Source organism: Phasianus colchicus, chromosome 40, assembly GCF_987193195.1.
Source record: "Phasianus colchicus chromosome 40, bPhaCol1.hap1.1, whole genome shotgun sequence".
Lineage (NCBI taxonomy): Eukaryota > Metazoa > Chordata > Aves > Galliformes > Phasianidae > Phasianus > Phasianus colchicus.
The window spans coordinates 1,634,238-1,654,383 of record NC_143475.1 but is presented as its reverse complement, the minus strand read 5'-3'; the positions used below and the strand labels follow the sequence as shown (position 1 = coordinate 1,654,383).

At 57.3% G+C, this 20,146-nt stretch overlaps 1 protein-coding gene across 1 annotated transcript in view; it reads right to left on the bottom strand.

The window, feature by feature from the left end:
- The window catches only part of TUFM (Tu translation elongation factor, mitochondrial), a 32,178-nt gene extending 19,469 nt beyond the window's left edge, over window positions 1-12,709 (bottom strand). The window contains exons 1-6 of the mRNA XM_090130315.1: window positions 12,582-12,709; window positions 12,433-12,470; window positions 12,240-12,351; window positions 8,362-8,528; window positions 4,804-4,908; window positions 1,132-1,296 (exon numbers count right to left, since the gene is read on the bottom strand). Coding sequence (XP_089986441.1) covers window positions 1,132-1,296; window positions 4,804-4,908; window positions 8,362-8,528; window positions 12,240-12,351; window positions 12,433-12,470; window positions 12,582-12,615 — 621 coding nt within the window. The 5' untranslated portion in view covers window positions 12,616-12,709. The remainder of the gene's footprint in view (window positions 1-1,131; window positions 1,297-4,803; window positions 4,909-8,361; window positions 8,529-12,239; window positions 12,352-12,432; window positions 12,471-12,581) is intronic.
- Between the last annotated feature and the right edge of the window lie 7,437 nt (window positions 12,710-20,146).

Here is a 20,146-nt window from a genome sequence, read left to right as displayed (position 1 = left end):
GTCCCAATGGGTCTCTATGGGGTCTCTATGGGGTCTCCATGGGGTCTCTATGGGGTCTCTATGGGTCTCTATGGGGTCTCTATGGGGTCCCTATGGGGCTGATGCTTCTATGGGTCTCCATGGATCTCAATGGGTTTCTATGGATCTCAATGGAAGTCAGGGGGTCTCTATGGGGTCTCCATGGGTTCCTTATGGGTTGGCTATGGGGTGGCTATGGGGTCTCTATGGGGCAGCTGTGGGATCTCTATGGGGTCTCTATGGGGTCCCTATGGGGTCTCTATGGGGCTGATGCTTCTATGGGTCTCCATGGATCTCAATGGATCTCAATGGAACTCAATGGAACTCAGTGGGTCTCTATGGGTTCCTTATGGGGTCTCTATAGGGCAGCTAGGGCGTATCAATGGGGGGTCTATGGGGCAGCTATGGGGCAGCCCCAGACCTGCAGGGCGCACAGTGCCGACCCCACAACCACCGGGGTTCCCTCAGCATCGTATCCCAGCTCGGCCAGCAGCTCCCTATGGGGCAGCTGTGGGGTCTATGGGGTCTCTATGGGGTCTCTATGGGTCTCTATGGGGTCTCTATGGGGTCTCTATGGGGCAGCTATGGGGCAGCTATGGGGTCTATGGGGTCCCAATGGGTCTCTATGGGGTCCCTATGGGGTCCCTATGGGGTCTCTATGGGGTCTCTATGGGGCAGCTATGGGATCTCTATGGGGTCTCTATGGGTCTCTATGGGGTCTCTATGGGGTCTCTATGGGGTCTCTATGGGTCTCCATGGGGTCTCTATGGGGTCTCTCTGGGGTCTCTATGGGGCTGATGCTTCTATGGGTCCCCATGGATCTCAATGGGTTTCTATGGATCTCAATGGAACTCAGGGGGTCTCTATGGGGTCTCTATGGGTTCCTTATGGGGCGGTTATGGGGTGGCTATGGGGTCTCTATGGGGCAGCTATGGGGTCTCTATGGGGTCTCTATGGGGCTGATGCTTCTATGGGTCTCCATGGATCTCAATGGATCTCAATGGAACTCAATGGAACTCAGTGGGTCTCTATGGGTTCCTTATGGGGTCTCTATAGGGCAGCTAGGGCGTATCAATGGGGGGTCTATGGGGCAGCTATGGGGCAGCCCCAGACCTGCAGGGCGCACAGTGCCGACCCCACAACCACCGGGGTTCCCTCAGCATCGTATCCCAGCTCGGCCAGCAGCTCCCGCAGCTCCAGCTCCACCAGGGGCAGCAGCTCCGGATCCGACACCGCGTCCGCTTTGTTCAGGTAAACCACCACGTGCTGCACCCCCACCTGCCCCACAAGTGTGGGGGGAAGCCGCGCGTGTGTGGGTCAGATATGGGGGGGGGGGGGGGATGCGGGGGGGGCGCAGATGTGGGGCTGGGGGGAGTAAAAATGGGGCTGGGGGGCACAAAAATGGGGATGGGGGTTGCAGAAGTGGGGATGGGGGGCAAAGAAATGGGGATGGGGGGTGCAGAAGTGGGGATGGGGGGCATAAAAGTGGGGCTGGGGGGCATAAAAGTGGGTCTGGGGGCACAGAAATGCGGCTGGGGGCACAGAAATGGGGAAGGGGGGCAGCAAAATGGGGTTGGGGGACACAGAAATGGGGCTGGGGGGCACAGAAATGGGGATGGGGGGCAGAGAAATGGGGATGGGGGGTGCAGAAATGGGGAAGGGGGGCAGCAAAATGGGGCTGGGGGCACAGAAGTGGGGCTGGGGGCATAAAAGTGGGGTTGGGAGGCACAGAAATGCGGCTGGGGGCACAGAAATAGGGAAGGGGGGCAGCAAAATGGGGTTGGGGGACACAGAAATGGGGCTGGGGAGCACAGAAATGGGGATGGGGGGCAGAGAAATGGGGATGGGGGGTGCAGAAATGGGGAAGGGGGGCAGCAAAATGGGGCTGGGGGCACAGAAGTGGGGCTGGGGGCATAAAAGTGGGGTTGGGAGGCACAGAAATGCGGCTGGGGGCACAGAAATAGGGAAGGGGGGCAGCAAAATGGGGTTGGGGGACACAGAAATGGGGCTGGGGGGCACAGAAATGGGGATGGGGGGCAGAGAAATGGGGATGGGGGGGCAGAGAAATGGGGCTGGGGGGCATAAAAGTGGGGCTGGGGGGCACAGAAATGGGGTTGGGGGGCACAGAAATGGAGCTGGGGGGCACAGAAATGGGGATGGGGGGCACAGAAATGGGGCTGGGGGGCATAGAAGTGGGGATGGGGGGCACAGAAATGGGGCTGGGGGGCACAGAAATGGGGATGGGGGGCACAGAAATGGGGCTGGGGGGCATAGAAGTGGGGATGGGGGGCAGAGAAATGGGGCTGGGGGGTGCAGAAATGGGGAAGGGGGGCAGCAAAATGGGGTTGGGGGGCACAGAAATGGGGCTGGGGGCACAGAAGTGGGGCTGGGGGAATAAAAGTGGGGTTGGGGGGCACAGAAATGGGGTTGGGGGGCACAGAAGTGGGGCTGGGGGCACAGAAGTGGGTCTGGGGGCACAGAAGTGGGGCTGGGGGCATAAAAGTGGGGCTGGGGGCACAGAAATGGGGCTGGGGGCACAGAAATGGGGTTGGGGGCACAGAAATGGGGTTGGAGGGCATAAAAGTGGGGCTGGGGGCACAGAAATGGGGCTCAGCCCCATAGATGTGGGGCTCGGAGCTGTAAATGTGGGGCTGGGACCCACAGATGTGTGGGGTGAAGCCGTGGGGGGGTGGGTCAGAGGGGGGGGGGGCAAAGAAATGGGGCTGGGGGACACGGATGGGGCCAGCAGGAGCTGCTCCAGCCCCATAGCGCCCCATAGCCACCCCACAGCCACCCCATAGCGCCCCATAGAGCCCCACAGCCGCCCCATAGCACCCCATAGCACCACATAGCGCCCCATATCACCCCATAACCCCCCATATCCACCATATCCACCCCATATCCCCCCATAGCCACCCCAAATCCACCCCATATCCTCCCATTTCACCCCATATCCACCCCACATCCCCCCATAATCCCCCCATATCCCCCCATATCCACCCCATATCCCCCCATATCCCTCCATATCCACCCCATATCACCCCACATCCTCCCATACCCACCCCTTATCACCCCATATCCACCCCACATCAACCCATATCCACCCCACGTCCCCCCATATCCTTCCACATCCCCCCACATCCACCCCATATCCTCCCATATCACCCCATATCCACCCCATAACCACCCCATATCCCCCCATATCCACCCCATATCACCCCCATATCACCCCATATCCCCCCTTATCCACCCCATAACCACCCCATATCCCCCCATATCCACCCCATATCCCCCCATATCCACCCCATATCCTCCCATTTCACCCCATATCACCCCATATCCACCCCATAACCACCCCATATCCGCCCCATATCCTCCCATATCCTCCCATATCCCCCCATATCCAGCCCATATCCCCCCAAATCCACCCCATATCCACCCCATAACCTCCCACATCCCCACATATCCACCCCATATCCCCCCATATCCACCCCATAACCACCCCATATCCGCCCCATATCCACCCCAGATCCCCCCAGATCCACCCCATATCCTCCCATATCCCCCCATATCCACCCCATATCTACCCCATATCACCCCATATCCACCCCACATCAACCCATATCCACCCCACGTCCCCCCATATCCTTCCATATCCCCCCATATCACCCCATATCCCCCCAAATGCACCCCATATCCCCCCATATCCACCCCATTTTCCCCCCATATCCACCCATATCACCCCATATCCCCCCAAATGCACCCCATATCTCCCCATATCACCCCATATCCCCCCATATCCCCCCATATCCACCCCATAACCACCCCACATCCCCCCATATCCACCCCATATTTCCCCAAATCCACCCCACATCTCCCTATAATCCCCCCATATCCCTCCATATCCACCCCATATCACCCCACATCCCCCCATATCCCCCCATATCCACCCCATATCCCCCCACATCCCCCCAAATCCACCCCATATCCACCCATATCACCCCATATCCCCCCAAATGCACCCCATATCCCCCCATATCCACCCCATATCCCCCCATATCCCCCCATATCCACCCCATATCACCCCAAATCCACCCCACATCTCCCTATAATCCCCCCATATCCCTCCATATCCACCCCATATCACCCCACATCCCCCCATATCCCCCCATATCCACCCCATAACCCCCCACATCCACCCCATATCCCCCCATATCCACCCCATAACCCCCCACATCCACCCCATATCCTCCCATATCACCCCATATCCACCCCATAACCACCCCACATCCCCCCATATCCACCCCATATCCCCCCAAATCCACCCCACATCTCCCTATAATCCCCCCATATCCCTCCATAACCACCCCATATCCTCCCATATCCCCCCATATCCACCCCATATCCACCCCATAACCACCCCATATCTACCCCATATCCCCCCATATCCGCCCCATATCCTCCCATATCCCCCCATATCCACCCCATAACCCCCCAAATCCACCCCATATCCTCCCATATCCCCCCAAATCCACCCCATATCCCCCCATATCCCCCCAAATCCACCCCATATCCTCCCATATCCCCCCATATCCACCCCATATCCCCCCATATCCCCCCATATCCACCCCATATCCCCCCATATCCCCCCAAATCCACCCCATATCCTCCCATATCCCCCCATATCCACCCCATATCCTCCCATATCCCCCCATATCCACCCCATATCCCCCCATATCCCCCCAAATCCACCCCATATCACCCCACATCCACCCCACAGCTCACCTGCCTGGCCAGCAGGAGATGCTCTCTGGTCTGTGGCATTTGCCCATCAGTTGCTGCCACCACCAGAATGCAGCCATCCAGAGGGGCCGTCCCTGTGATCATATTCTGGGGCAAAAAGAGGCGATTTTGGGCAAAAGGGGGCAGAGGAGGTGGGAGAACGGGGGGGAAATGGGGTGAAAATGGGGAAAAATTGGGGGAGAGTGGGGAAAAAATGAGGGGGAATGGGGTGAGAAAGGGAGAAACGGGGAGGGATGGGGGGAGGAAAGAATGGGGTGAAAATTGGGAGGTTTGGGTCAAAATGGGGAGAAAAAGAGGGAAATGGGAAACGAAAGGGGAAGGGTGGGAATAATGGGGTGAGAATGGACAGAATTGGGTAAGAAAAAAGAAAAATTGGGGTTAAATAAGTGTGGAGTTGGGTCAGAAAGAGCCAAGATGGGACCAAAAAAAGGGCAGAATCAGAATAAAAGAGCAGAATTGGGGCAAAAAAGAGCAGAGTTGGGTAAAAAGGAAAAGAATTGGGGTTGAAAGGAACGGAATTGGGGTCAGAAGGGGCAGAATTGGGGCCAAAAGGAGCAGATTTGGGGCAAAAGGGGCAGAATTGGGGCCAAAATTGTCTCATTTGGGGCAAAAAGGAGCAGATTTTCGCCAAAAAGGAGCAGATTTGGGGCAAAAGGAGACAAATTGGGGTCAAAAGGAGTGGATTTGGGGTAAAAAGGAGCAGAATTGGGGCCAAAAAGGGGCAGAATTGGGGCCAAAAGAGCCCAACTGAGCCCATAAGGAGGGAAACTGAACCCATAAGGAGCAGAATTGGGGCAAAAGGAGCAGAATTGGGGCAAAAGGGGCAGAATTGGGGCAAAAGGGGCAGAATTGGGGCCAAAAGGGGCAGAACTGGGGTCAGAAGGAGTGGATTTGGTGCCAAAAGGGGCAGAATTGGGGCCAAAAGGAGCAGAATTGGGGCCAAAAGAGCCCAACTGAGCCCATAAGGAGGGAAACAGGGGCCAAAAGGAGCAGAATTGGGGTGAAAAAAGGGCATTTTGGGGTCAGACCTTGACGTAGTCAGCGTGGCCAGGGCAGTCGGTGTGCGCGTAGTGCCTCTGGATTGGGGCCAGAAGGGGCAGAATTGGGGCAAAAGGGGCAGAATTGGGGCCAGAAGGGGCAGAATTGGGGCCAGAAGGGGCAGAATTGGGGCCAAAAAGGGCAGAATTGGGGGCAAATGGAGCAGAATTGGGGCCAAAAAGGGCAGAATTGGGGGCAAATGGAGCAGAATTGGGGCCAAAAAGGGCAGAATTGGGGCAAAAGGGGCAGAATTGGGGCCAGAAGGAGCAGAACTGGGGTCAGAAGGAGTGGATTTGGTGCCAAAAGGGGCAGATTTGGGGTAAAAAGGAGCAGAATTGGGGCTGAAAGACCCCAACTGAGGCCAAAGGGAGCAGAATAGAGGCCAAAAGGAGCAGATTTGGGGTGAAAAAAGGGCATTTTGGGGTCAGACCTTGACGTAGTCAGCGTGGCCAGGGCAGTCGGTGTGCGCGTAGTGCCTCTGGATTGGGGCCAGAAGGGGCAGAATTGGGGTCAGAAGGAGTGGATTTGGTGCCAAAAGGGGCAGAATTGGGGCCAGAAGGGGCAGAATTAGGGTCAGAAGAGCCCAATTAAACCCATAAGGAGGGAACCTGGGGCCAAAAGGAGCAGAATTGGGGCCAGAAGGAGCAGAATTGGGGCCAAAAGGGGCAGAATTGGGGCCAAAAAGGGCAGAATTGGGGCCAGAAGGGACAGAATTGGGGCCAGAAGGGGCAGAATTGGGGCCAAAAGGGGCAGAATTGGGGTCAGAAGAGCCCAATTAAACCCATAAGGAGGGAACCTGGGGCCAAAAGGAGCAGAATTGGGGCAAAAGGGGCAGAATTGGGGCCAGAAGGGGCAGAACTGGGGCCAAAAAGGGGCAGAATTGGGGCCAAAAAGGGCAGAACTGGGGTCCAAAGGAGCAGAATTGGGGCCAGAAGGGGCAGAATTGGGGCAAAAGGGGCAGAATTGGGGCCAAAAGGGGCAGAATTGGGGCCAAAAGGGGCAGAATTGGGGCCAAAAGGAGCAGATTTGGGGCCAAAAGAGCCCAACTGAGCCCATAAGGAGGGAAACTGGACCCATAAGGAGCAGAATTGGGTTAAAAGGAGCAGAATTGGGGCCAAAAAGCGCCAGAATTGGGGTCCAAAGGAGCTGAATTGGGGCCAAAAAGGGCAGAATTGGGGCAAAAGGGGCAGAATTGGGGCCAGAAGGGGCAGAATTGGGGCCAAAAGAGCCCAACTGAGCCCATAAGGAGGGAAACAGGGGCCAAAAGGAGCAGAATAGAGGCCAAAAGGAGCAGAATTGGGACCAAAAGGGGCAGAATTGGGGCAAAAGGGGCAGAATTGGGGCCAGAAGGAGCAGAACTGGGGTCAGAAGGAGTGGATTTGGTGCCAAAAGGGGCAGATTTGGGGCCAGAAGGAGCAGAATTGGGGCCAAAAGAGCCCAACTGAGCCCATAAGGAGGGAAACAGGGGCCAAAAGGAGCAGAATTGGGGTGAAAAAAGGGCATTTTGGGGTCAGACCTTGACGTAGTCAGCGTGGCCAGGGCAGTCGGTGTGCGCGTAGTGCCTCTGGATTGGGGCCAGAAGGGGCAGAATTGGGGCAAAAGGGGCAGAATTGAGGCAAAAGGGGCAGAATTGGGGCCAAAAGGGGCAGAATTGGGGCCAGAAGGGGCAGAACTGAGGCCAAAAAGGGGCAGAACTGAGGCCAAAAAGGAGCAGAATTGGGGCCAAAAAGGGCAGAATTGGGGTCAAAAGGGGCAGAACTGGGGCCAAAAGGGGCAGAATTGGGGCCAAAAGGGGCAGAACTGGGGCCAAAAGGGGCAGAATTGGGGCCAGAAGGGGCAGAACTGAGGCCAAAAAGGAGCAGAACTGGGGCCAAAAGGGGCAGAATTGGGGCCAAAAGGGGCAGAACTGGGGCCAAAAGGGGCAGAACTGAGGCCAAAAAGGAGCAGAACTGGGGCCAAAAGGGGCAGAATTGGGGCCAAAAGGGGCAGAATTGGGGCCAGAAGGAGGAGAACTGGGGCCAAAAGGGACAGAATTGGGGCCAAAAGGGGCAGAATTGGGGCCAGAAGGGGCAGAACTGGGGTCAGAAGGAGTGGATTTGGTGGCAAAAGGGGCAGATTTGGGCCAAAAGGAGCAGATTTGGGGCCAGAAGAGCCCAATTAAACCCATAAGGAGGGAAACTGAACCCATAAGGAGCAGAATTGGGGCAAAAGGGGCAGAATTGGGGCCAGAAGGGGCAGAATTGGGGCCAAAAAGGGCAGAATTGGGGGCAAAAGGGGCAGATTTGGGGGCAAAAGGGGCAGAATTGGGGCAAAAGGGGCAGAATTGGGGCCAGAAGGGGCAGAACTGGGGTCAGAAGGAGTGGATTTGGTGCCAAAAGGGGCAGAATTGGGGCCAGAAGGAGCAGAATTGGGGCTGAAAGACCCCAACTGAGGCCAAAGGGAGCAGAATAGAGGCCAAAAGGAGCAGATTTGGGGTGAAAAAAGGGCATTTTGGGGTCAGACCTTGACGTAGTCAGCGTGGCCAGGGCAGTCGGTGTGCGCGTAGTGGCGCTGCGCCGTGCAATACTCCACGTGGGCTGCGTTGATGGTGATGCCCCTGGCTCGCTCCTCTGGTGCTTTGTCGATGTCCTCGTAGCGCCGGAACTGAGCTGTGCCCGACTCCGACAGAACTGGGGGGGAAAGGACCCCGAAATGGGGGGTTAGGATGGGGGGGAGACACCGAAAAGTGACCCTATGTTGGGGGTCCCGAAGGTTGGGGAGCTGAGAGATTGGGGATGCCAAAGATTGGGACCCAAAAATGTCCAAAAATGGATGGAAACCCAAAGATTGGGATCCCAAAATGACCCAAAATTGGGGATCCCAATGGGTGGAGACCCCAAAAATGACCCAACGTTGGGGGTCCCAAAGATTGGGACCCTAAACTGACCCAAAATTGGGGTTCCCAAAGATTGGGACCCCCAAAATGACCCAACATTAGGGATCCCAAAGATTGGGACCCCAAAATGACCCAACATTGGGGGTCCCAACCATTGGGGAGCTCAGAGATTGGGAATCCCAAAGATTGGGACCCAAAAATGTCCAAAAATGGTTGGAAACCCAAAGATTGGGACCCCAAAATGACCCAAAATTGGGGATCCCAACCATTGGGACCCAAAATGACCAAAATTGGGGATCAGGATGTGGGGGGAGACGCCGAAAAGTGACCCTATGTTGGGGGTCCCGAAGGTTGGGGAGCTCAGAGAATCAGAATCCCAAAGATTGGGACCCAAAAATGACCAAAAATGGTTGGAAACCCAAAGATTGGGATCCCAAAATGACCCAAAATTGGGGATCCCAATGGGTGGGGACCCCAAAATGGGGGTCAGGATGGGGGGGAGACACCGAAAAGTGACCCTATGTTGGGGGTCCAGAAGGTTGGGGAGCTGAGAGATTGGGGATCCCAAAGATTGGAACCCAAAATGACCCCAAATTGGAGATCCCAAAGATTGGGACCCAAAATGATCAAAAATTGGGGATCCCAAAGGTTGGGACCCCCAAAATGGGGATCAGGATGGGGTGGAGACCCCGAAAAGTGAGGAAAAATTGGGGGTCCCAACCATTGGGGAGCTCAGAGATTGGGAATCATAAAGATTGGGATCCCAAAATGGGGGTCAGGATGGGGTGGAGACCCCGAAAAGTGAGGAAAAATTGGGGGTCCCAAAGGTTGGGGAGCTCAGAGATTGGGGATCCCAAAGATTGGGACCCAAAATCACCCCAAATTGGGGATCCCAAAGATTGGGACCCAAAATGACCCAAAATTGGGGATCAGGATGGGGGGGAGACACCGAAAAGTGACCCTATGTTGGGGGTCCCGAAGGTTGGGGAGCTGAGAGATTGGGAATCCCAAAGATTGGGATCCCAAAATGACCCAAAATTGGGGATCCCAATGGGTGGGGACCCCAAAATGGGGGTCAGGATGGGGGGGAGACACCGAAAAGTGACCCTATGTTGGGGGTCCAGAAGGTTGGGGAGCTGAGAGATTGGGGATCCCAAAGATTGGAACCCAAAATGACCCCAAATTGGAGATCCCAAAGATTGGGACCCAAAATGATCAAAAATTGGGGATCCCAAAGGTTGGGACCCCCAAAATGGGGATCAGGATGGGGTGGAGACCCCGAAAAGTGAGGAAAAATTGGGGGTCCCAACCATTGGGGAGCTCAGAGATTGGGAATCATAAAGATTGGGATCCCAAAATGGGGGTCAGGATGGGGTGGAGACCCCGAAAAGTGAGGAAAAATTGGGGGTCCCAAAGGTTGGGGAGCTCAGAGATTGGGGATCCCAAAGATTGGGACCCAAAATCACCCCAAATTGGGGATCCCAAAGATTGGGACCCAAAATGACCCAAAATTGGGGATCAGGATGGGGGGGAGACACCGAAAAGTGACCCTATGTTGGGGGTCCCGAAGGTTGGGGAGCTGAGAGATTGGGGATCCCAAAGATTGGGACCCAAAATGACCCAAAATTGGGGATCCCAATGGGTGGGGACCCCAAAATGGGGGTCAGGATGGGGGGGAGACCCCGAAAAGTGACCCTATGTTGGGGGTCCCGAAGGTTGGGGAGCTGAGAGATTGGGGATCCCAAAGATTGGGACCCAAAAATGTCCAAAAATGGTTGGAAACCCAAAGATTGGGATCCCAAAATGACCCAAAATTGGGGATCCCAATGGGTGGGGACCCCCAAAATGACCCAACGTTGGGGTTCCCAAAGGTTGGGGAGCTCAAAGATGGGGGATCCCAAACATTGGGACCCAAATTGACCCAAAAATTGGGGATCCTAAAGATTGGGACCCCAAAAATGACCCAAAATTGGGGATCCCAAAGGTTGGGACCCGAGCACAGGCCCCGCCCCCTTCAAGGCCCCGCCCTTCCTCTTTTAAGCCACCGCCCTTCTTCTTATAAGCCCCGCCCCCTCCCTTAAGCCCCGCCCCTCCTCTTCTTAGCCACGCCCCAGTCCTTTTAAGCCACGCCCCCTCCGTTAAGCCCCACCCTCTTTTAAACCACACCTCTTCATTTAAGCCCCGCCCTTTTCTTTTAAGCCCCACCCCTTTTAAATCCCACCCCCTCCTCCTTTAAGCCCCACCCCCTTCTTTTAAGCCCTGCCCCTTCGAAGCCACGCCCACGTCCCCTTTTAAGCCCCGCCCCCACCATTAAGCCCCGCCCCTTCTGTTTTAATCCACACCCCTATCCTTTTAAGCCCCGCCTCTTCTGTTTAGCCACACCCACTTATTCTTTTAAGCCCCGACCCTTTTCTTTTAACCCACACCCTCTTCCTGCTTTAAGCCCCGCCCCCTTCCTTTAAGCCACACCCCCATCCTCTTTAAGCCCCGCCCCTCCACTTTTAATCTACACCCTCTTCCTGCTTTAACCCCGCCCCTCCGTTAAGCCCCACCCCTCCTCTCTTAAGCCACGCCCTCTTCCAGCGTCAAGCCCCGCCCCCTTTAAAGCCCGCCTTCTCCTTTAAGCCACACCCTTTCCTCCTTTAAGCCCCGCCCCCTTTTTAAGCCACACCCTCTTCCTGCTTTAAGCCCCGCCCCTCCTCTCTAAAGCCACACCCCCTTCCTGCTTTAAGCCCCGCCCCCTCTATTAAGCCCCGCCCCTTTTTAAACCACACCCCTCCTGCTTTAAGCCCCGCCCCCTCCGTTAAGCCCCGCCTTCCTTAAGCCACACCCCTTCCTGCTTTAAGCCCCGCCCCCTCTGTTAAAGCCCCGCCCCCTTTAAACCACACCCTCTTGATTTATGCCCCGCCCCCTCCGTTAAGCCACGCCTTCTTTAAGCCACACCCCCTTCCTGCTTTAAGCCCCACCTCCTCGTTAAGTCAACCCCATCTCTCCAAACCACACCCCTTCCTGCTTTATGCCCCGCCCCCTCCGTTAAGCCCCGCCCCCTTTTAAACCACACTCCCTCCTGCTTTAAGCCCCGCTCCCTCTGTTAAGCCCCGCCCCCTGTTAAACCACACCCCTCCTGCTTTAAGACCCGCCCCCTCTGCTAAGCCCCGCCCCCTTTAATCCACACCCTCCTGCTTTAAGCCCCGCCCCCTCTGTTAAGCCCCGCCCCCTGTTAAACCACACCCCTCCTGCTTTAAGACCCGCCCCCTCTGCTAAGCCCCGCCCCCTTTAATCCACACCCTCCTGCTTTAAGCCCCGCCCCCTCTGTTAAGCCCCGCCCCTTTTAAACAACACCCTCTTGATTTATGCCCCGCCCCCTCCGTTAAGCCCCGCCTTCTTTAAGCCCCACCCCCTTCCTGCTTTAAGCCCCACCCCCTCCGTTAAGCTCACCCTTCTCCTTTAAGCCACACCCCATTCCTGCTTTAAGCCCCGCCCCCCTCCGCTAAGCCCCGCCCACCTTTGGTGATGGCGGCGGTCAGGGTGGTCTTGCCGTGGTCCACGTGACCGATGGTTCCCACGTTGACGTGGGGCCGATCCCGCACGAAGGCCTCCGCCGCCAGGTGGCGCCTCTGCCGGAGGACCACGTCACGTGACCCAGGTGCCCCTTCTAGCCCTCCCCCCCACCCGCTCCCATTCGTCTCTATGCTCACCCCGACGTTGGCCAACGGCAACCGGCGGCATCGCAGCGCTGCGACGGAGAAGCGAGAACAAAATGAGAGAAAATGGGGGTAAAAAGAAATAAAAAAGGACAAAAGAAAACCAGCGGTCCTCTCCGAACCCCTCCCCCATCGCTCCGTACCCGCCGCGCGCAGGAGGGCCGCGGGAAGCGCCATCTTGGACGTCCTCACTGCCGCGGGCCGGACGTGACGTCACGCTGCGCGACAGGCGCGGTTGTGGGCAGAGCGGTTTCCGGTTTCTCTCCCGCTCGGCGCTCTAAGCGCGGTGGAGGTGCGGCTCTGTGGTGTTTTGGAGGACTGAGGGGAATGAACGGGGACGGAGCGGAGGGGAGGGGGGCGGAAGTGGGGCTGGAGCCCCATAGCGACCCATAGGGACCCACGGGGACCCATAGATCCCATAGAGACCCATAGATCCCATAGACCCCATAGAAACCCCATAGACCCCATTGAGACCCCAAAGACCCCATAGAGACCCCATAGAGTCCCACAGACCCCATAGAGACCCTATAGCGCCCCCCAGACCCCAATGGGACCCCAATAAAGCCCCACAGAGACCCTACACAGACCCCATAGAGCCCCAGTGACCCCACAGAGACCCCATAGAGCCACAGTGACCCCATAGAGATCCCATAGAGCTCCAGTGACCCCACAGAGACCCCATAGAGTGACAGTGACCCCATAGAGACCCCATAGACCCCATAGAGACCCCACAGAGCCCCAGTGACCCCACAGAGCCCCCATAGACCCCATAGAGACCCCATAGAGCCCGCATAGACCCCAGAGAGACCCTACAGCCCCCAGTGACCCCATAGAGATCCCATAGAGCGACAGTGACCCCACAGAGACCCCATAGAGTGACAGTGACCCCATAGAGACCCCATAGAGATCCCATAGACCCCATAGAGCCCCCAGTGACCCCAGAGAGACCCTACAGCCCCAGTGACCCCATAGAGACCCCACAGACCCCATAGAGACCCCATATTGACCCCATAGAGACCTTACAGCCCCAGTGACCCCATAGAGACCCCACAGACCCCACAGACCCCATATTGACCCCATAGAGATCCCATAGACCCCATAGAGACCCCATATTGACCCCATAGAGACCCCATAGAGATCCCATAGACCCCAGAGACCCCATAGAGCCCCAGTGACCCCACAGAGCCCCAGTGACCCCATAGAGACCCCATAGACCCCATAGAGACCCCATAGAGCCCCAGTGACCCCACAGAGACCCCATAGACCCCATAGAGACCCCATATTGACCCCATAGAGACCCCATAGAGATCCCATAGACCCCAGAGACCCCATAGAGCCCCAGTGACCCCACAGAGCCCCAGTGACCCCATAGAGACCCCATAGACCCCATAGAGACCCCATAGAGCCCCAGTGACCCCATAGAGCGACAGTGACCCCACAGAGCCCCCATAGACCCCAAAGAGACCCCATAGAGCCCCAGTGACCCCACAGAGACCCCATAGAGCCACAGTGACCCCATAGAGATCCCATAGAGCTCCAGTGACCCCACAGAGACCCCATAGAGTGACAGTGACCCCATAGAGACCCCATAGACCCCATAGAGACCCCACAGAGCCCCAGTGACCCCACAGAGCCCCCATAGACCCCATAGAGACCCCATAGAGCCCGCATAGACCCCAGAGAGACCCTACAGCCCCAGTGACCCCATAGAGATCCCATAGAGCGACAGTGACCCCACAGAGACCCCATAGAGTGACAGTGACCCCATAGAGACCCCATAGAGATCCCATAGACCCCATAGAGCCCCCAGTGACCCCAGAGAGACCCTACAGCCCCAGTGACCCCATAGAGACCCCACAGACCCCATAGAGACCCCATATTGACCCCATAGAGACCTTACAGCCCCAGTGACCCCATAGAGACCCCACAGACCCCACAGACCCCATATTGACCCCATAGAGATCCCATAGACCCCATAGAGACCCCATATTGACCCCATAGAGACCCCATAGAGATCCCATAGACCCCAGAGACCCCATAGAGCCCCAGTGACCCCACAGAGCCCCAGTGACCCCATAGAGACCCCATAGACCCCATAGAGACCCCATAGAGCCCCAGTGACCCCACAGAGACCCCATAGACCCCATAGAGACCCCATATTGACCCCATAGAGACCCCATAGAGATCCCATAGACCCCAGAGACCCCATAGAGCCCCAGTGACCCCACAGAGCCCCAGTGACCCCATAGAGACCCCATAGACCCCATAGAGACCCCATAGAGCCCCAGTGACCCCATAGAGCGACAGTGACCCCACAGAGCCCCCATAGACCCCAAAGAGACCCCATAGAGCCCCAGTGACCCCACAGAGACCCCATAGAGCCACAGTGACCCCATAGAGATCCCATAGAGCTCCAGTGACCCCACAGAGACCCCATAGAGTGACAGTGACCCCATAGAGACCCCATAGACCCCATAGAGACCCCACAGAGCCCCAGTGACCCCACAGAGCCCCCATAGACCCCATAGAGACCCCATAGAGCCCGCATAGACCCCAGAGAGACCCTACAGCCCCCAGTGACCCCATAGAGATCCCATAGAGCGACAGTGACCCCACAGAGACCCCATAGAGTGACAGTGACCCCATAGAGACCCCATAGAGATCCCATAGACCCCATAGAGCCCCCAGTGACCCCAGAGAGACCCTACAGCCCCAGTGACCCCATAGAGACCCCACAGACCCCATAGAGACCCCATATTGACCCCATAGAGACCTTACAGCCCCAGTGACCCCATAGAGACCCCACAGACCCCACAGACCCCATATTGACCCCATAGAGATCCCATAGACCCCATAGAGACCCCATATTGACCCCATAGAGACCCCATAGAGATCCCATAGACCCCAGAGACCCCATAGAGCCCCAGTGACCCCACAGAGCCCCAGTGACCCCATAGAGACCCCATAGACCCCATAGAGACCCCATAGAGCCCCAGTGACCCCACAGAGACCCCATAGACCCCATAGAGACCCCATATTGACCCCATAGAGACCCCATAGAGATCCCATAGACCCCAGAGACCCCATAGAGCCCCAGTGACCCCACAGAGCCCCAGTGACCCCATAGAGACCCCATAGACCCCATAGAGACCCCATAGAGCCCCAGTGACCCCATAGAGCGACAGTGACCCCACAGAGCCCCCATAGACCCCAAAGAGACCCCATAGAGCCCCAGTGACCCCACAGAGACCCCATAGAGCCACAGTGACCCCATAGAGATCCCATAGAGCTCCAGTGACCCCACAGAGACCCCATAGAGTGACAGTGACCCCATAGAGACCCCATAGACCCCATAGAGACCCCACAGAGCCCCAGTGACCCCACAGAGCCCCCATAGACCCCATAGAGACCCCATAGAGCCCGCATAGACCCCAGAGAGACCCTACAGCCCCAGTGACCCCATAGAGATCCCATAGAGCGACAGTGACCCCACAGAGACCCCATAGAGTGACAGTGACCCCATAGAGACCCCATAGAGATCCCATAGACCCCATAGAGCCCCCAGTGACCCCAGAGAGACCCTACAGCCCCAGTGACCCCATAGAGACCCCACAGACCCCATAGAGACCCCATATTGACCCCATAGAGACCTTACAGCCCCAGTGACCCCATAGAGACCCCACAGACCCCACAGACCCCATATTGACCCCATAGAGATCCCATAGACCCCATAGAGACCCCATATTGACCCCATAGAGACCCCATAGAGATCCCATAGACCCCAGAGACCCCATAGAGCCCCAGTGACCCCACAGAGCCCCAGTGACCCCATAGAGACCCCATAGACCCCATAGAGACCCCATAGAGCCCCAGTGACCCCACAGAGACCCCATAGACCCCATAGAGACCCCATATTGACCCCATAGAGACCCCATAGAGATCCCATAGACCCCAGAGACCCCATAGAGCCCCAGTGACCCCACAGAGCCCCAGTGACCCCATAGAGACCCCATAGACCCCATAGAGACCCCATAGAGCCCCAGTGACCCCATAGAGCGACAGTGACCCCACAGAGCCCCCATAGACCCCAAAGAGACCCCATAGAGCCCCAGTGACCCCACAGAGACCCCATAGAGCCACAGTGACCCCATAGAGATCCCATAGAGCTCCAGTGACCCCACAGAGACCCCATAGAGTGACAGTGACCCCATAGAGACCCCATAGACCCCATAGAGACCCCACAGAGCCCCAGTGACCCCACAGAGCCCCCATAGACCCCATAGAGACCCCATAGAGCCCGCATAGACCCCAGAGAGACCCTACAGCCCCAGTGACCCCATAGAGATCCCATAGAGCGACAGTGACCCCACAGAGACCCCATAGAGTGACAGTGACCCCATAGAGACCCCATAGAGATCCCATAGACCCCATAGAGCCCCCAGTGACCCCAGAGAGACCCTACAGCCCCAGTGACCCCATAGAGACCCCACAGACCCCATAGAGACCCCATATTGACCCCATAGAGACCTTACAGCCCCAGTGACCCCATAGAGACCCCACAGACCCCACAGACCCCATATTGACCCCATAGAGATCCCATAGACCCCAGAGACCCCATAGAGATCCCATAGACCCCAGAGACCCCATAGAGCCCCAGTGACCCCACAGAGCCCCAGTGACCCCATAGAGACCCCATAGACCCCATAGAGACCCCACAGAGCCCCAGTGACCCCATAGAGCGACAGTGACCCCACAGAGCCCCCATAGACCCCAAAGAGACCCCATAGAGCCCCAGTGACCCCACAGAGACCCCACAGACCCCATAGAGCCCCAGTGACCACACAGAGACCCCATAGACCCCATAGAGACCCCATAGAGCGACAGTGACCCCACAGAGATCCCATAGACCCCATAGAGACCCCATAGAGCCCCAGTGACCCCATAGAGACCCCACAGACCCCATAGACCCCATATTGACCCCATAGAGACCCCACAGACCCCATAGAGACCCCATAGAGTGACAGTGACCCCACACAGACCCCACAGACCCCATAGAGACCCCATAGAGCCCCAGTGACCCCACAGAGACCCCATAGACCCCATAGAGACCCCATAGAGCCCCAGTGACCCCATAGAGACCCCACAGACCCCATAGAGACCCCACAGACCCCATAGACCCCATATTGACCCCATAGAGACCCCACAGACCCCACAGACCCCATAGAGACCCCATAGAGTGACAGTGACCCCACAGAGACCCCACAGACCCCATAGAGACCCCATAGAGCCCCAGTGACCCCACAGAGACCCCATAGACCCCATAGAGACCCCATAGAGCCCCAGTGACCCCACAGAGATCCCATAGACCCCATAGAGACCCCATATTGACCCCATAGAGACCCCATAGAGCGACAGTGACCCCACAGAGACCCCATAGACCCCATAGAGACCCCATAGAGCCCCAGTGACCCCATAGAGCCCCAGTGACCCCATAGAGACCTCATAGACCCCATAGAGACCCCATAGAGCGACAGTGACCCCACAGAGACCCCATAGACCCCATAGAGACCCCATAGAGCCCCAGTGACCCCATAGAGATCCCATAGAGTCCCAGTGACCCCATAGAGCCCCAGTGACCCCACAGAGATCCCATAGACCCCATAGAGACCCCATATTGACCCCATAGAGACCCCACAGACCCCATAGAGACCCCATAGAGCCCCAGTGACCCCACAGAGACCCCATAGACCCCATAGAGACCCCATAGAGCCCCAGTGACCCCATAGAGCCCCAGTGACCCCATAGAGACCCCACAGACCCCATAGAGACCCCATAGAGCCCCAGTGACCCCACAGAGACCCAGTGACCCCATAGAGACCCCATAGACCCCATAGAGGCCCTACAGCCCCAGTGACCCCATAGAGCCCCCATAGACCCCATAGAGACCCCATAGAGTCCGCATAGACCCCAGAGAGACCCTACAGCCCCAGTGACCCCATAGAGATCCCATAGAGCGACAGTGACCCCACAGAGACCCCATAGAGTGACAGTGACCCCATAGAGACCCCATAGAGATCCCATAGACCCCATAGAGCCCCCAGTGACCCCAGAGAGACCCTACAGCCCCAGTGACCCCATAGAGACCCCACAGACCCCACAGACCCCATATTGACCCCATAGAGATCCCATAGACCTCATAGAGACCCCATATTGACCCCATAGAGACCCCATAGAGATCCCATAGACCCCAGAGACCCCATAGAGCCCCAGTGACCCCACAGAGCCCCAGTGACCCCATAGAGACCCCATAGACCCCATAGAGACCCCATAGAGCCCCAGTGACCCCACAGAGACCCCATAGACCCCATAGAGACCCCATATTGACCCCATAGAGACCCCACAGACCCCATATTGACCCCCCCCCCCCCCCCAATGACGACCAGCGACGGAGGCTGTAATTAAAAAACCGCTGTAATTAAAAAACCCGAAGCGCTGATGAACAAAACGAACTTGGGGTTATGGGGCGGGATTTGGGGTTTTGGGGGGGATTTGGGGTTATGGGGATATGGGGTGGGATTTGGGGTTTTGGGGGGGCTATGGGGGGGATTTGGGGTTATGGGGGGATTTGGGGTTATGGGATTATGGGGGGCGTTTGGGGTTATGGGGGGATATGGGGGGGATTTGGGGTTTTGGGGTTATGGGGGGATATGGGGGGGATTTGGGGTTATGGGGGGGATTTGGGGTTATGGGGTTATGGGGGGGATATGGGGGGATTTGGGGTTTTGGGGGGGATTTGGGGTTATGGAGATATGGGGGGTATTTGGGGTTTTGGGGTTATGGGGGGGATATGGGGGGGGATTTGGGGTTATGGGGTTATGGGGGGGATTTGGGGTTGTAGGGGAGATGTGAGGTTATGGGGGGGTTGTGGGGTTTCTGGGGGGCGTTGTGGGTTTTTTTGGAGGGCTGTGGGGTTTCTGGGGGGATATGGGGTTTTTTGGGGGGATATGGGGTTTCTGGAGGGGCTGCGGGGTTTTTTGGGGGGCTGTGGGGCTATGGGGGGGATATGGGGTTATGGGGGGGATTTGGGGTTTCTGGGGGGATATGGGGTTTTGGGGGGGGATATGGGGTTTTTCGGGGGGATATGGGGTTTTTGGGGGGGGATATGGGGTTTCAGGGGGGGTTGTGGGGTCTTCGGGGGGTTGTGGGGTCTTTGGGGGGGTTGTGGGGTTTCTGGAGGGGTTGTGGGGTTTTGGGGGGGGATATGGGTTTTTGGGGGGGCTGTGGGGTTTCTGAAGGGGTTGTGGGGTCTTCGGGGGGTCTGTGGGGTCTTCGAGGGGTTGTGGGGTCTTTGGGGGGGTTGTGGGGTTTCTGGGGGGGTTGTGGGGTCTTCGGGGGGTTGTGGGGTCTTCGGGGGGTTTGTGGGGTTTCTGGGGGGGTTGTGGGGTCTTTGGGGGATCTGTGGGGTTTCTGGGGGGTCTGTGGGGTCTTTGGGGGGTCTGTGGGGTTTCTGGGGGGGCTGTTGGGTTTCTGGGGGGGTTGTGGGGTTTCTGGGGGGGCTGTGGGGTTTCTGGGGGGGTTGTGGGGTTTCTGGGGGGGCTGTGGGGTCTTTGGGGGGGTTGTGGGGTTTCTGGGGGGTCTGTGGGGTTTGTGGGGGATCTGTGGGGTTTCTGGGTGGATATGGGGTTTTTGGGGGGGCTGTTGGGTTTCT